This window comes from Drosophila elegans, unplaced genomic scaffold, assembly GCF_018152505.1.
Source record: "Drosophila elegans isolate 14027-0461.03 unplaced genomic scaffold, ASM1815250v1 contig_788, whole genome shotgun sequence".
Classification (NCBI taxonomy): Eukaryota; Metazoa; Arthropoda; class Insecta; order Diptera; family Drosophilidae; genus Drosophila; species Drosophila elegans.
In genome coordinates this window covers 50,753-67,111 of record NW_024546141.1, presented here as the reverse complement: position 1 = coordinate 67,111, position 16,359 = coordinate 50,753, and the positions used below count along the sequence as shown (strand labels likewise).

The 16,359-nt window shown below is 40.1% G+C and overlaps 1 protein-coding gene across 1 annotated transcript in view; it reads right to left on the bottom strand.

Annotated features, from left to right (window-relative positions):
* LOC108138498 (inactive dipeptidyl peptidase 10) overlaps positions 1–15,711 on the bottom strand; it is a 252,831-nt gene extending 237,120 nt beyond the window's left edge. Inside the window, exons 1-3 of the mRNA XM_041710131.1 lie at positions 15,689–15,711; positions 15,211–15,484; positions 14,879–15,146 (exon numbers count right to left, since the gene is read on the bottom strand). Coding sequence (XP_041566065.1) covers positions 14,879–15,146; positions 15,211–15,484; positions 15,689–15,711 — 565 coding nt within the window. The remainder of the gene's footprint in view (positions 1–14,878; positions 15,147–15,210; positions 15,485–15,688) is intronic.
* Positions 15,712–16,359: the final 648 nt, after the last annotated feature.

Sequence of the window (16,359 nt, the reverse complement as noted above, 5' to 3'; positions counted from 1 at the left end):
CCAATTGAAGATGTGTTAGCCAGTGGTTCAGTGTGTGCTAGTGACGATAAAACAAGTGACAGTGATATAAAAGACGCTGAATTTAGTGTACCCGCTTTATCTGCTGATAGATCTAGAGTGAAACTGTCTAGATTGACCTCTTTTGCCAGCAAGTGTGACAGATTTGGAATTGGAGACAGAGCTGCAGTATCTCTTGCATCATCTCTTCTCCAGGATCTTTCACGGCCAGAGGTTTCCTCTGGCAAAACAATGCCATCTACATCGAAAGGCCCACTTATTATTGACAAGAGCAAAGTAAGACGTGAAAGGACGAAAACACAGCGTCAAGTCACAGAGAAAGAATGTCGAGATACAACCATTGAAGCTTTATTTTTTGAAGGCCGCGAAGATAATACTCTTACGATTGAAACTACGAGTGATGGCCGGCAACACCAAAGAGTTGTTAAAGAAAACCATTTATCCCTAGTAAAACAACCCGGTGATGAATATTTTGGTCATGTTGTATCAGAATCTCATGGGGCAGAAGAAGAGTTTAAGTCTATTTGGACTTATCTTCAAGAAAAGACCTATGGTGATTTGTTGACGCTAAAACTCTTGGGATGTGACGGTGCTCCAACAAATACGGAAATACACAACAGCATTATCCGCCGTATGGAAAAGGAACTTGGCAGTGGGACATTTGTCAATTGCACACTAACGAATTGCCATTGCGTCATGTAATTGAGACAATAAACGGTCTAACTACAGGACCTACTAGATTCTCGGGCCCTATTGGAAAATTGCTTCAAAACTGTGAAAGTTTGCCCATAAAGAGGTGTTCAAAGCAATACCCTGTGAGCTTCCTGAAGTTGAGAAAAATAAGCTCAGCACTGACCAACTCTACCTATGTGATATGTGTAAAGCCGTATCATGTGGTGTAGTCTCTGATGAGCTTGCTCGCTTATGTCAATCGTTTCATTCACCGATGCAAAAAACAAGCAAAACCCTCTGATAAGCACCTGCTAGCTGCGGAAATTTCCGTCGCGGAACGACTATTTTTTCTGAATACTCAGCGCAGAGACTTCTCCCGCTTAAGTGAAAAGCGCTCTGTGACTTCTTCAAGTTCTATCCTGAGCATGAACCCGTTCATAAATCAACATGGTCTGATAAGAGCGTGCGGTCGCGTGACGGCCTCCGACAGCCTTCTATATGATGAACGGCATCCAGTTATTCTTCCATATAGCTGCCCACTTTCTCGCCTACGTGTCCAGTTCACTCATCGCATAACCCTCCATGGCGGCAACCAGTTAATGGTACGACTCATTCGGTCAAGATACTGGATACCAAAACTAAAGAACTTAGTAAAGGCAATAGTAAACTCCTGCAAGGTATGCGTTATCTACAAGAAAAGGCTACAAACACAGTTGATAGGCACTTTGTCGTTCTCCCGACCATTTACGTACACGGGAATGGACTTCGCCGGCCCATTCGAAATTAAAAATTATACCGGAAGAGCATGTCTCATAACAAAAGGATATGTGTTAGTGTTCGTTTGTTTTTCCACCAAGGCCATCCACTTAGAGCCTACCTCTGATCTCACGACCGAGAAGTTTCTCGCCGCTTTCGCTCGCTTCGTTTCCCGGAGAGGGTGTCCTCGACAAGTCCAGTCTGACAACGGAAAAACCTTCGTTGGCGCTGCCGCCTTGCTTTCTCGCGACTTCCTTCAGGCTGTAAAAGAGTCTGTGACAGATGCCTATGGTCATCAGCAGCTCACCTGGCAATTTATACCTCCGGGAGCCCCTCACATGGGAGGCCTATGGGAAGCTGGTGTTAAAAGCTTTAAAACACTGTTCTATAAGTCCACAGCCACTCGAAAATATACTTTCGAAGAGCTTTCGACGCTTCTGCCAAAAATTGAAGCTTGCCCAAATTCCAGGCCACTCTCCCCCTATGTCCGAAGACCCTACCGAACTATTGGCCCTGACACCAGGTCATTTTCTTGTTGGAAGACCTCTCCTGTCTACCGTGGAACCAGAAGTCAAAGGGGCACCAGGTCTATGATCAACCGCTGGCAGCATCTAAAGGCTCTCCATCAGCAGTTTCGTATGCGATGGAAGGAAGAATACCTTAAAGAACTCCACAAGCGCAATAAGTGGCAGGCCCCCGCGAAGAATCTTCACGTCGGCGACATGGTTGTCATAAAGGACGAGAATTTGCCTTCCAACGATTGGCGGCTCGGCAAAATTAACTCTGTCTTCCCAGGAGCCGATGGCAATGTCCGTGTAGTAGACATCCGCACGGCACGCGGGGTTGTCAAACGTCCAATAACCAAAGTCGTACTTCTGCCTGTGGAGCCTCCAAAACTTCCACAATAAATTGCCCCACATTTTTTAGTCCTAAGTTGTTATCCACAATTCCTAATATGATTTCCCTTTATTCACCTTCATTCATCCATGATCTAGATCAGAAAAATGGCTCCCCGAACGCGCACCGAAGAACCCCTGGACGGCAGACGTACTCGAGGTATTAAATCCTACCGTTGCCGAGTCTGCAAGGGAGTCCATCCTCTACGGAAGTGTAGCAGGTTTCTGAAGCTGAGCGCTGAGAAGCGGCTTCGTGCAGTCTTGGTAAACAAGTATTGCTCGAACTGTCTTGCCCACGACCACTCGAAAGCTGACTGTGGTAGTGGAAAATGCAAGAAGTGCCAACGGAACCACCACACGCTGCTGCATATGCATGAGCGTTCTAATTCTGGGCAGCGTTCGCGCCGGCAAAATCCGACGCCTGCGTCAAGGCAGCGCTCAGCCTCCCCTACACCAGCTCCGTCGCTTTCATCGCTGCTACAACGTCACAGCGTCAACGTCCTTCCGACTGCTTCGGTGATGGTGAAGACCGGAAGCAAGACTTTCGAGACCGCAGCTTTAATCGACCCTTGCACACCAGTGAGCTGCATCGACGCTTCTCGGGCCGCCGCATTTCGGTTGCCAACGACCAGTGTTGGTGACGACAAGGTGTGCAACGCGACGATCCAGTCCAAATGCTGGACGACCAAGATGGAGGTGGTGTTCAAAGTCGAGCCCAAGGTGGGTATTCGCACACCGACTCGGACACTCAACGACGCCGTCCGTACCAAATTTAAGGGCATACAGCTCGCGGATGAGTGGTTCTATCTTCCCGCCACAATTTCTGTCATTCTTGGGGCGGACGTGTACCCCAAGGTGATCCAGTCGGGGTTCCTCCGATTGCTGTGCGACGATGTCTTCCGTCTGCGCATTGACGAAAAATATAAAAAATTTTGATATATTTACGAAAAATTTCAAATTCTAGCAATTTTTTCTGTACTTACATTATTTCCAACTTTTACTAGTCAAAAGTGGTATTCTCAGACACTAAAATACGTATGAATTGCTGTCGAACCTATATCTATTCTAGAGTACTCTGTCAAAAAGTCGGAAAAATTAATCGAATCGGACCGTTTTTCCACGAAATCCGCTGTTTACTCACTTCACCTTGTTGAAAGTTAATGTCGAAAGATTGCGTGTTCTTTAAATTTATTTCTCGAAAATTATAATTTGAAATTTGCATCTCTTCGCCACCTTAGATTTACTTGTGTGAATCGTTAGTGTGTATGTAGACTTGTTGTTCTACAGTTGTTTAGTTTGTGTATCTCAAATAGTTCACAAGTGAATCGTAGTAAAGATGTTTATCTGCATTTATCCACATCGACATGAGTGTATGTCGAAGAAATCTTACATTGAACATTTAAGGGCATCCTACAGATTTCGATGGGCGCATGCTGCCAACTCGAGAGGATGCTTTAAAGTATTACTTTTACGTGTGGCATGGATTAAAAGAAGATAAGAAAGGTAGCAACCCATCTTTTAGAGAAGCTGCTTCTTCAGTGCTGAAACGCGTAACTGACGTCTGGTCATCGGCTTCCATTCCTGTGGTGAGCGTTACAAGAATGGAGCAACTGTTAAAAAATGACGTTTCTACCTATCAACAGCTAAACAAGTCATTTAAAAGAGACAGAGTGATGCTTTCAAAAAAAAAGTTTCTGTTTTTCATGCACAGTTTAGAGTGTTGTTTGCTGTAGCTGCCTGCAAGTGCCACCACTCCATCTGTAAATGCTCTTTGCAAAACAAAGTGGCAGCAGCGGAAAGGGAGTTTTTGCAAGATCAGCGTACAAATCGGAAAATGATCATAGGTCCGGTGGATAAGAAAACTACGGCTAAGTTGCGTAAACGAAAAGAGAGGAAAGCCATCGAGGATAACAGAGTTAACTAGAGACCAATTGAAGATGTGTTAGCCAGTGGTTCAGTGTGTGCTAGTGACGATAAAACAAGTGACAGTGATATAAAAGACGCTGAATTTAGTGTACCCGCTTTATCTGCTGATAGATCTAGAGTGAAACTGTCTAGATTGACCTCTTTTGCCAGCAAGTGTGACAGATTTGGAATTGGAGACAGAGCTGCAGTATCTCTTGCATCATCTCTTCTCCAGGATCTTTCACGGCCAGAGGTTTCCTCTGGCAAAACAATGCCATCTACATCGAAAGGCCCACTTATTATTGACAAGAGCAAAGTAAGACGTGAAAGGACGAAAACACAGCGTCAAGTCACAGAGAAAGAATGTCGAGATACAACCATTGAAGCTTTATTTTTTGAAGGCCGCGAAGATAATACTCTTACGATTGAAACTACGAGTGATGGCCGGCAACACCAAAGAGTTGTTAAAGAAAACCATTTATCCCTAGTAAAACAACCCGGTGATGAATATTTTGGTCATGTTGTATCAGAATCTCATGGGGCAGAAGAAGAGTTTAAGTCTATTTGGACTTATCTTCAAGAAAAGACCTATGGTGATTTGTTGACGCTAAAACTCTTGGGATGTGACGGTGCTCCAACAAATACGGAAATACACAACAGCATTATCCGCCGTATGGAAAAGGAACTTGGCAGTGGGACATTTGTCAATTGCACACTAACGAATTGCCATTGCGTCATGTAATTGAGACAATAAACGGTCCAACTACAGGACCTACTAGATTCTCGGGCCCTATTGGAAAATTGCTTCAAAACTGTGAAAGTTTGCCCATAAAGAGGTGTTCAAAGCAATACCCTGTGAGCTTCCTGAAGTTGAGAAAAATAAGCTCAGCACTGACCAACTCTACCTATGTGATATGTGTAAAGCCGTATCATGTGGTGTAGTCTCTGATGAGCTTGCTAACAAAAAACCTGGGAAGATGCATCACGCAAGATGGCTTACCACAGGTAGCCGTATACTTAGACTATACGTTTCTACTCCAAAACCTTTAGCCAATTTGAAGAATCTTACAATGTTCGTGGTGACAGTGTACGCTCCCTCATGGTTCCGTATCAAACGTGGGGGCACTTTAAAAAACGCTTCTAAAATCCTATGGCATACAATGATTGCTTTACGTACTATCCCCAAGCAGTTGAAAGAAGTAGCACAAAACGTTCTCCAAGATAACGCTTTCCACGCGCACCACGAAAATATTTTGGTGGCAATGTTACACGACGAGAGGAAAGAAGTGCGGCAACAAGCAGTTCGTTGAATTTTGCAGGCCCGCAAACGCAGCAACCCTACTATCGTCCGGAAATTCATCCCACCGATCCTGAATTTCTCTGCAAATGATTATACAGAGATGATCGAATGGCCCGAGGAAAAAATTTCCGAACCACCGATAACCACCGATAACCACCAACTTGACGGAAATCGAACTACAACGCATCATAGAAGCTCCGCTTGCCCAAATGCCTGACGTCCGATTAGCCAACGTTGCATCGCATACGCAATCTGTAGAGAGGGTTGTCAAAAAAGTAACAGAGGCTTCGAGTAAAAAATGTGGACACACAGCGCGCGACGGATTCATACGCGTTAGACTCCAAGATCGAAACCTTATGCCCAAGTTTGAAAGCAAAAAAGACTTTAAAACGTAAAACTCGTCCCGCACGGGAGGGTGGTTGGCTGGGTGTGGGACGGGAGGGACTCGAATTGCAGCCACCGCCAAGAGGTGAGTCCTGTGCCCTTATGATTCACATATGTAAGTGAATCTAAGGTGGCAAAGAGCTGCAAATATCTGAAAATTATTTTTAAAAAATGAAAGTAAAAAAACTACAAAAATTTTCAATATTAACTTTTTCCACGAAGAAGTGAGTAGGCGGATTTTATGGAAATGAGGTCTAATTTGATTACTTTTTTTGACGTTTTGACAGAGTTCTCTAGAACAGGTATAGATTCTATAACAATTTTTTGGTGGCCAAGACAACAGTTTTTGGCTAGTAAAAGATGAACATTGATACAGAAATAAATTACCAAAATTCCAAATTTTCCATACATTACCTAACATTTTTTTATTTTTGTCGTCAATGCGCAGACGGAAGACATCGTCGCACAGCAATCGGATTTTGCACACGTATTCTGGACATGTGTACAGAGCTTTTAAGCCCTATTAGCGTTTCAAAGTCGAAAAAAAATTTTTAATGACCCGCCCTAGTGTCCATATCGCTAACGTCAATTCTTGCTATAACTTTCTTCCCATGCTTTAATAAGCAAGGTGAATTCGTTAATCGCAAGGTCACTACTTTTCGTGCCTCATCATTTACAATGACTTCGTATACGTTTGGCTGAGAAGCTTCATTTAGAGTTTGCCTAGGCAAATCTATTTTTTTTTGTTCTGTTACTGCGCAAAAATGTTTCTGTTTACTTTGGTTTCTGGTAGTGACTTTCGGATTTTTATTATTCGTATGAATATTTTTTTAAGTCCATTATAGTTATTCGAGATAATCCGTCTGCAATTTTTTTGTCATTTCCCTTAAGATATTTAACAGTAAAATCGTATTCCTCTAATTCAAGTCTAATTCTGGTTAATTTTGAACTTGGGTAAGTCATTGAAAATAGATATGGTAATGGTCTGTGGTCTGTTTTTACTGTGAAGTGTTTTCCATATATATATGAAGTCTAAAGTGTTTAATTGCCCAATGTATAGCTGCTAATTCTTGCTCTGTCGTGTTTTTATTATTTTCTTCTTTTGTGAATGAACGTGATGCGTATGCTACTGGTAGATGCATTCCATTAATGCAAAATTCTTTATTAAAATCGGGATACTGTAATAATGTTGGTTTCACCAGTTGTATTTTAAAGTACTCGAAGGCTTTTTGACATTGATCTGTCCACTTGAGTTTTACATTCTTTTTGCAAATTCGCGTTATGTGTCGTGAAAAATCGTTGTCTGGTAGAATACCTTTGTCAGTAGACTTATGTTCAAGGAAGGTCACTTCGTGTCTGAAAAATGTGCACTTTTCAGGGTGCAATTTAAGGTTGTGTTTCCTGCATAAATCTAAAAAGTTTGTGAGGTTTTTAATCATATGCTTTTCTGAACAACCCATGACAATTGGGTCATCTATATATAGGAATACCTGTGAAGTCGAACCTTCAATGCAATTGACATCATTCTTTGGAAAGAATTTGGTACTATTTTTAAGCCATAAGGTAATCGTGTGAAACGATAGAAGCCATTGCTCGTGGAAAATGACGTTATATTCCGAAAGTTTTCTTCGAGTTCTGTTTGATGAAATCCTGACATTAAAACTGAGCATGAGAAGTATTTTGCTCTGCCTAGGTGCTCGAGTATGTCGTCTATTCTTGGTAATGGGAATTTATCAGGTAAGATTTTCTTATTGATTTGGCGGTAGTCAATTACTAATCGCCATTTTTTATCGGTGTAATTGGGTAGTGACTTTTTGGGTACAATTAATAATGGATTGCTACATTCTGATACTAAAAGTTCTATGATTTAATCTTTGATTAATTTATCGACTTGTTTATCTACTTCTTCTTTTTGATTGTGTGGAATTCTGTTGCTTTTTATATAAACTGTTTCATCATCTTTCAATCTAATTTTTTGTTGGTAAAAATTATTTGTTGATATTGATTCCGTTTCTATTCCGAATATGTCCATGTATTTTGTGCATAATTCATTAAGTATTGTTTTAATTTGGGAAGGGAAATATTTATTTATTAAATTTATTAAAAATATCTGTATTGTTGTCATTTTCGTTTGTTTTTGAATATATACTTGGTTGCTGCGTTTTTAGCTAATTTTCGGACTACTTCGGAGCTTGCTGGTAGAATTGTCAAATTGTTTTGTAGTGTATGATTTATTGGAATGTTTATTGGGTGATCGAGGTTGCTGGGCCTTAGTATAAGCCAATCGTTTTTTGGTTTTAAGTTTATTTGACAATTATATTTTTTCATGAAGTCGATGTTAATTATTCCATTACATGGAATTGGAAAATCTGTTGTTACCAAATAGAAATTATGTGGGATGCCATAGTTATTTGAAAGGAGTTCTATTGAAGTTAGTTCCTTAGTCCCTTATTTGAATAATATTTGTTTGATCTACGTTAAATATATCTGAATTTTCTTTTTTTAATGAAATTGTGACGCTCAGGAGCGCACTTAGTAAATATAATATAATAACATAATCAGTAGCTATAGATAGTCGTTAAGTAGGCAAGAAGCCGAAATAATTATAAGTTCAATACCGTAAAAAGGCAAGAAGCCGAAATAAATTTAAGTTAAACGGAAATATTCAAATTTAAATATCCGGGCGGGCGCGCCAAACAAAGGAAACGGTCACACTGACCAATAGCCACCACAAGCCACACGCGGTATGGCCATGGTTATAGGATTATGAAACTACAGTCACACTGGCGAGGGCCGGGAGGATATAAAAAGGGCGCCGGTGGCCCATACAGATCACTCTGCGGCCGACGGCGATCGGAGAAGGTAAGGCTTACCCTTTGGCGTGAGCTAACTTCTCTGGGAGTTAACTGCGGAGTCTTTTTCGGGATAGGGTCTAGTACCCCGTCCACCCAATACATTGTAGTTAGTTGTTTCCCCCCTTCTCCACCTGAACCTGAGGAAACTAATGAGGTTTACAGAGTATTCAGAAGAGACAAAGCTGGACCGGATATACAGAAACTGCAGAAGTAAAATAAAGCTCTACACGAGACGGTCGGGATTTAAAACATTAACAGAATTCCTGAAGTTGGCAGAAGAAGTGGAAGAAATAGAAACTATGGAAGGATCCAACAGACCAATAACAACAGGAAACCAGAATTTGACGTCGGAAATCTGCATAAGATGCGGAGGAACAGGGCACGCCGCAAGAACCTGCACAAACCCCCCAAGACTGTTTTGCTGGGTATGCGGCAGAAATGGAACAAGAACAGCGGAATGTTGCCGAGCTGGAGCGGGAAACGCCAGAGGCCTGAGCAGATAACGCTGGCAGCTCAGGACCAAAAACAAATACCAGCGACAGGTGAACAATTAAGTTGTGACGGATTCCAAATATTGGCCACGGTAAAAATCGGACCAGTAAAAGCACGGAGTGTGATCAGCAAGAGAAGATACAACGAATTGAGAAAATATGGAAAATGGAGGAAGGGAAGGACAGAAATAACATTAGCGAACGGATCAAAGCAATGATCGGATGGAGATTTTACAACCAACATACAGTTCGCAGGAGAAGAATTCGAGTTGGACTTCCTCATCTTAAATCAGGTAACAGGAGGAATATTATTAGGAATAGACTTTCTGGTCAAAACGCGCACAAGAATCCAATGCGGCACCCTGGAATTAGATATCACCGAGGCAGAGACAACACAAGGAGAAATAGAACCCGGGCAGAGCACAGACGATACGGAGCCGACGGAGGAGGAAATCAGCAAATTTCTGGAACAACAAAGAAAACAACAACAGGAACAAATTCGACATTACAAAGAAGAAGTTCCGGAAGAGCAGTCACAACCAGAGGGGCAACAGACAGCCCGACCGCCAGCAAGAACGGCCGTGGCGACCGCTAGAGGCGAACGGATCCGGATCGCCCATGTTCCTCGCAGCCCCCTTGAGGCAGTGGCCGACAGGAGTGTCCAGGAGCAACACGGAGATCGGGCAAGGACACCGTGGCCAGACCGGGACATCCTGGAGCTACACCCGAAGGACACGGAGGCGCAAGCGGCGGATGCACAGGCAGAGGAAGCGACATCAAGCCATGAGACTGAGGCACGCCCAGACGCACAGGCACCACAAGTGGAGTGGTTCACGAACGAGATGGGGTGGATCGTACCCAGAGATGCAACGATGTCAGCCAGGGCGGTCAACGAAATTAAAGAGAGATGGAACAGAAGGAGAAAGGGAAAGCAGCAGAGTATATTAGTAAATGACGACCGGAAGACGTGGAAGGTCATCTTTGGAAGGGGAAGACGTATCACTATATGACACTTCGTGCCTTCTCAAGAGGGGGGGAGGTGTGACGCTCAGGAGCGCACTTAGTAAATATAATATAATAACATAATCAGTAGCTATAGATAGTCGTTAAGTAGGCAAGAAGCCGAAATAATTATAAGTTCAATACCGTAAAAAGGCAAGAAGCCGAAATAAATTTAAGTTAAACGGAAATATTCAAATTTAAATATCCGGGCGGGCGCGCCAAACAAATGAAACGGTCACACTGACCAATAGCCACCACAAGCCACACGCGGTATGGCCATGGCTATAGGATTATGAAACTACAGTCACACTGGCGAGGGCCGGGAGGATATAAAAAGGGCGCCGGTGGCCCATACAGATCACTCTGCGGCCGACGGCGATCGGAGAAGGTAAGGCTTACCCTTTGGCGTGAGCTAACTTCTCTGGGAGTTAACTGCGGAGTCTTTTTCGGGATAGGGTCTAGTACCCCGTCCACCCAATACATTGTAGTTAGTTGTTTCCCCCCTTCCATTTGCAATTTTGTATATTGTTTTTACATGTTCTACCTAGTTGTTGGGCAGAAAGGGTTCCGCTCGGTTTCAGCATCGCAGTGCAATTAAAAAAATTATGCATCGCAGTGCAAATTTTAATAAAATATTTCTCCGGTGTCAGCTGGTCGTCGCTGGCTGGGTTTCGCTGCCGCTTCTTTGAAGGCGCAAGTGGCGGATTGCCCCTCGCTCTGTTGGTTTGGCTGCGTCCGATAGAGTATCTTTGGTGTTCTCCGCGTCAGCTGGTCGTCACCGGTTTGGTTACGCTGACGTTCCTTTGAAGGCGCAAGGGGCGATCTTCGAACAGGTCGTGGGCTTCATGCAAGTTGATTTGCACGTCGGGCTATATATAGTGGTCCAGGGCAATCGTTGGGGCAGGATTTCTCTTTCCTCGGTAATGGCTTTAGAGAAGGTGGTTTCCTTATTTTAATTTCATTGATAACTTAAATTTTTGCGGAGTGAGCTTGCGGTGTTGGCTTTTTATTTTTTATTTCTTTCAAGCCCGGCCTGTAGCTCAGGGGTTGCCTTCCACGGTATTTTAGATTTCATTGAATATAATTGCCACTTAATATGTGCAATTTCTTTGCTCAATTTCTTAATAATTCTTCACTCACAATACTCTACTCATTCAGCTTCTCTCTTTTCTCCTTTGCTAGTGTTTCAGGTTGTTATTCTTCCATATATCCTTGTTAGATCGTCCAGGACCATGTCATGGTCACCATTAAGTATCTTCTTTATTCACAAATGAAACATCAAGTTTAAGTTAAATTGTTTATTTATTTTGGAGGAGCAGCAATCCACGTTTATATGTTTCTGTTCTTACATTTTTTTAATTCTAAGTAAGGCTAAGTCTCGTCGCTGCGCTGCCCACAGACGGCGGCAGAGAAACGGCTATGTATATGCTTAGGTATATAGGCTATGCTCTCTTTAGCGGGAGCGCGAGGTATATGCACTTTCGATGTGCAGTCCAAGGCATAGCCATCGGTTCATATTTCGGCCATTTGGGGTTATGACCGGGACATTTTGATTATGTAAACACTGCAACAAAGTGTTACAGTATTTGTACTCTTGGTACAGCGGGTATACAATATGTTTGCACTACACAAGAGGAATCCAGTTTTTTTAGTCCTTAGTTTTAATTATCGAAGCTGATGAGAAATTTTGATCTGGTTTGAATGCGACTTCTTTATCACACTCAACAACACGTGATAAAATACCTCCATCCTATTTCTGGTGGTTGAGGAACGTAACGGAAAATCGGGAGGGGGAGGGTGAAGCTCGGGCCCAGAAATATAATATAATAATAATATAATATACGTTTTCTAGGATCGGAATTATAAATAATATATAAATTCGATCGATCGGACCCGATGGAACATACCACGAGTTCCGAAGCTGCTCTGTCATTTACTTTGTCGACTTAGCGCAGGGCTGGGGAGGATCTTCGCTTGGACTCACGATTCGTTTCAACAACCAATAAGAAGGTAGACAGAGCTAGGAAGATAGGACATTGCACACAAGGTTGGAAACCATCGGAATATCAGAAGGACTAGGTGTTATTGTTCCCCTGTCTATAACAGTCCAAGAAGGTGGAGGCCATTATTGAATTGGTCCAAAATAATCACATCAGTTAATTTCAAATTCAGAATTCATAGCTTCAAATATGTTCTCAATGTTTTCGATTTACAGTCCATTGATGGCATTCTAACGCGACATGTGAATGGTGGATTTTATTCGAATAGGCTAGGAAAGCGAAAAATTTGTTCCGTTTTCCTTTAGTTACCTTTGCAGAGGGTATTATATTTTCAGTCAGAAGCATGCAACGCAGTGATGGAGACATTTCCAACCCTAAAAAGTAAATACATATTCTTGATCAGCATCACTAGGAGAGTCGATCTAGCCAAATCCGCCTGTCCGTCTGTTTCTACGCAAACTAGTTTCTCAGACTTAAAGCTATCTGCATGAAACTTTTCCAAAAGTTGTATTCCCATTGTAGATAGTATATAAGTCGGATCGGACAACGATATCTTATAGCTCCCAAAGGAACAATTTGGAAAAAAAAATAACTTTGCTTTTTTTTATTTTTTTATAGTTCTTCGATATTTAGTGATGATTTGGATGATGATTTATTATTTTGGAGTTACGGTTTAATTTGATCATGAAGCAATAATAACTATTCGTGGCGTGCTCATCTTGCACGCCAGGTTAGACGAAATTTACACAAAAAAAATAAGTAAGGTGCCTATATACTACTTCAGCGAAAAGTAAATAGGGTACTTAGCGAACCTATGTTTTATTATATTTGTTCTGTATTTTTGAGCTGCGGTGCGACTCTTGCTATTCGTGGTTCCTTCCAGAGCATCTGGTACCTGCACATTGTGCCCCCGTTCTGTGTTTTCAGTTGCAGTTTCCCCCAGCTCCGAGGAAAATGTGGATTAATGATTTATTGCAGAGCAAATTTAACTGCAATACCTGCAATTCAGGTTTGGGTAAATAGTGTTGCGCTGCAATTTCGCATCTGATTGGAAATCATTGAAAATATTCCTGCGGGGATTTAGGATTGCAGATAAGATTTAGCTTTCGATTTTAAGGCAAGTTTACCTTGTTTTACAATTAATGCACAAATAATAATAATAATAATAATAATAATAATAATAATAATAATAATAATAATAATAATAATAATAATAATAATAATAATAATAATAACAATAATAATAATAATAATAATAATAATAATAATAATAATAATAATAATAATAATAATAATACTAATAATAATAATAATAATAATAATAATAATAATAATAATAATAATAATAATAATAATAATAATAATAATAATAATAATAATTAGCATTCAAATATATATTTCTCTTACTTAAAATACTTTTAGTAAATAAACTGTTTAATTTATATAAGGCTTATTCAATACATTTTTTTTTTAATTCCTCTGGGTGGCTCGATGAAGGGGCACCCTGCCACTGGTCTGTGTGGCTTTCCACGCAACTCGAGATCCGATTGTAACTGCATCTTATTACAAAATTTGGGCAAATTGTACAAACTTTAAGGTGCTGGCTTTAATTTCTTGGTCTTTTACCACTGGTGGAGGGACAGAAGAATTTTTAAAGAACTAAACTTCGAATTTTAAGCTAGGCTCAAGTGGCTTATTATTTAACAGATAGATAAGTGCGACCACTGCGCCCTTTTTTAGTTACAATAAAAATTTGCATCAGCTTTCTGCCCGACAAGTACAAGTGTTCTTCTGAACATTTACAGACCATTTTAAATTGTTGTGCACTATCATAAGTTAATTAAATTCAAAAATTTCGGTTGCATCTTGCCATTTGGTATTTGCAACTGGTAAAAGTTTTTTTTTCTTGAAATACTTCATATTTTAAGAGGTCAGCAAATCAAAAATATGAAAAAATATTTGTCGGACAATTTTACACAAAATCTGACAAATAAGTTTTATTAAATAAAATGTTTAATTTTATTTTTTATATAAAAATAAATATGGACTTAGCTTTAATAAACTACTCAAAAATACAATATTAAAAATATAAATTTTTTCATTACCAAAATTTGTACTATAAAACTAGTAACGGTCCATGATCGAAATCGTTGGGGCTGCATTGAGAAATCAGCGAATAAAAATGTTAAGCCATAATTTTAAAACTATTTTTTATAGACATATTTCGAAAAGGCACGGCAACTATCATTTAAATATCCGTTTATCGGCATAAAAGCTTAATAATTTGTAGCTCCACTAAGCTTGAATGTTTTTTTTTTTAAAGTCACATCTCCCTAAGCATTTTGCATTTACAAAAACAACTGAGCTCTTTGTGCATTTGTGTGAGAACCCCTGATGTAAGCTATCACCGGAATTTTCCTGAATCAATTAATTTAGTTGTATTATTCGATTGCACTATCAGTCATAACGATCAGAACATCAAAGCTGAGTTAAACTCTGCTCCTCTTCTGCCGTATGACGCCTTCGTACACTCTGCTGATGCGCTTCGTTTTTACGTAAGTCATAAAAGCTGAAATCATATAATTCAAATAATCCTTACCCTGGTAAAGCCAATCAGGAACACCGTTATATATTTGATTTTCATATCCCGATGATGTTATTCTTATATCTTCCTCTTTTAAAGGGGACTGTCGGATAAATATATCGTTTTCCACTACAAATATTATTGCCGACGTATTGCCAAGCCAAGTTGCATACTGCAGACGAGTTCTTTGTACCTTTAATGAGTCTTTCAATTTGACTGGTAAGTGATGATCCTTTTCCACGTCGTAGATTGTATAAAATGCTGTGAAGGACTTCTGAAAATTCTGGTAAAAAAAAGTCGTTCGTTTATATATATATATTTAGTCTCATAATTTGAATAAAACTTACTTTTTTTACGTTATGTTTGAATAATAAGTATTTTAGATCGCGGGAGCATAGGTAGCCTTGAACATTTAATTGACGAAGAGTATGATTAGTCACTAGGACGTTAATTAAGTTTGTAGATGTGTCCAATACAGCCAACCCACCATCATCTGATTGAAATACATACTTCTGAGTTGTAACCCAAGATGGGGGTAATCTGGTTGGCGATAAATCTCCTTGCAAGTATTCATCCAAAATCATTCTACGACCCGACCAATATAAGAGTTCGTCAACATATCTGCAATTAATATGTACTGCTAGTATAAATGCCAGAATACGACTTAAATCATTTATTAATAAAAAAAAAAAAATTTGCATTGCACATTGGTCCCAAAGCGCAATATTATTCGAAAAACAATTTTTTTTGAAGTTATGAAACCAAATAAAACGGAAGCTAACATCGGCAAGCCGAAGTTATAAAACCCTTGCTGTCTAGGTATACGCTTTATTTTTAGAAAACAACATAATTGTACCCGATCGTTGCTATGGCAGATTTTTTGGCTTTATCGATAGTTTACAATGTGAAAATATCCTTTGCAAGCGGAAAACTACATTTCTGAAAACAGTTGACATCAAGTTGACCGATCGGTTACAAATTAACACTTAATCTTCTTGAGTGGGTCCTTCTACCTCGATTTAGCGTCGCTTCTGATCGGTTATGTTTATCTTGTGCTTTGTGATTTTGTCAAGTTTTTCTTTTGAACCAAGCTTAGCTTAGCTCACTATTAAAGTCTTAATAATTTTATTTTAAATAGTCTAATCCCTGTGCATTGTTATTGTAATTTCATTATCTTGTGCGTGCTTTGCCAGTGCAACATTGCACGAGTAAGTCTTTGTAACATTTTACTCTCTCTTCCTCCCGCTCTACTTTTGCGCCCTATCTAACTGTGTCAGTACATATTTGTTAGTGTTTCACAGGCCACGCACAGTCGATAGAAAAGATTTCATAAAGTGCTCTCCCGCTTTTGCATTTACACGCATTTCTTTTAATTTTGTGTGTTTTGTGCTTATAATTTTAGTGTTTTTATTTGATCCCAGTGTCAAATTGACTACGGTATTTATTTATTATTTTTTTATCTTGGGTAATAAATTACTTTGTCGCTTCTTTACTTA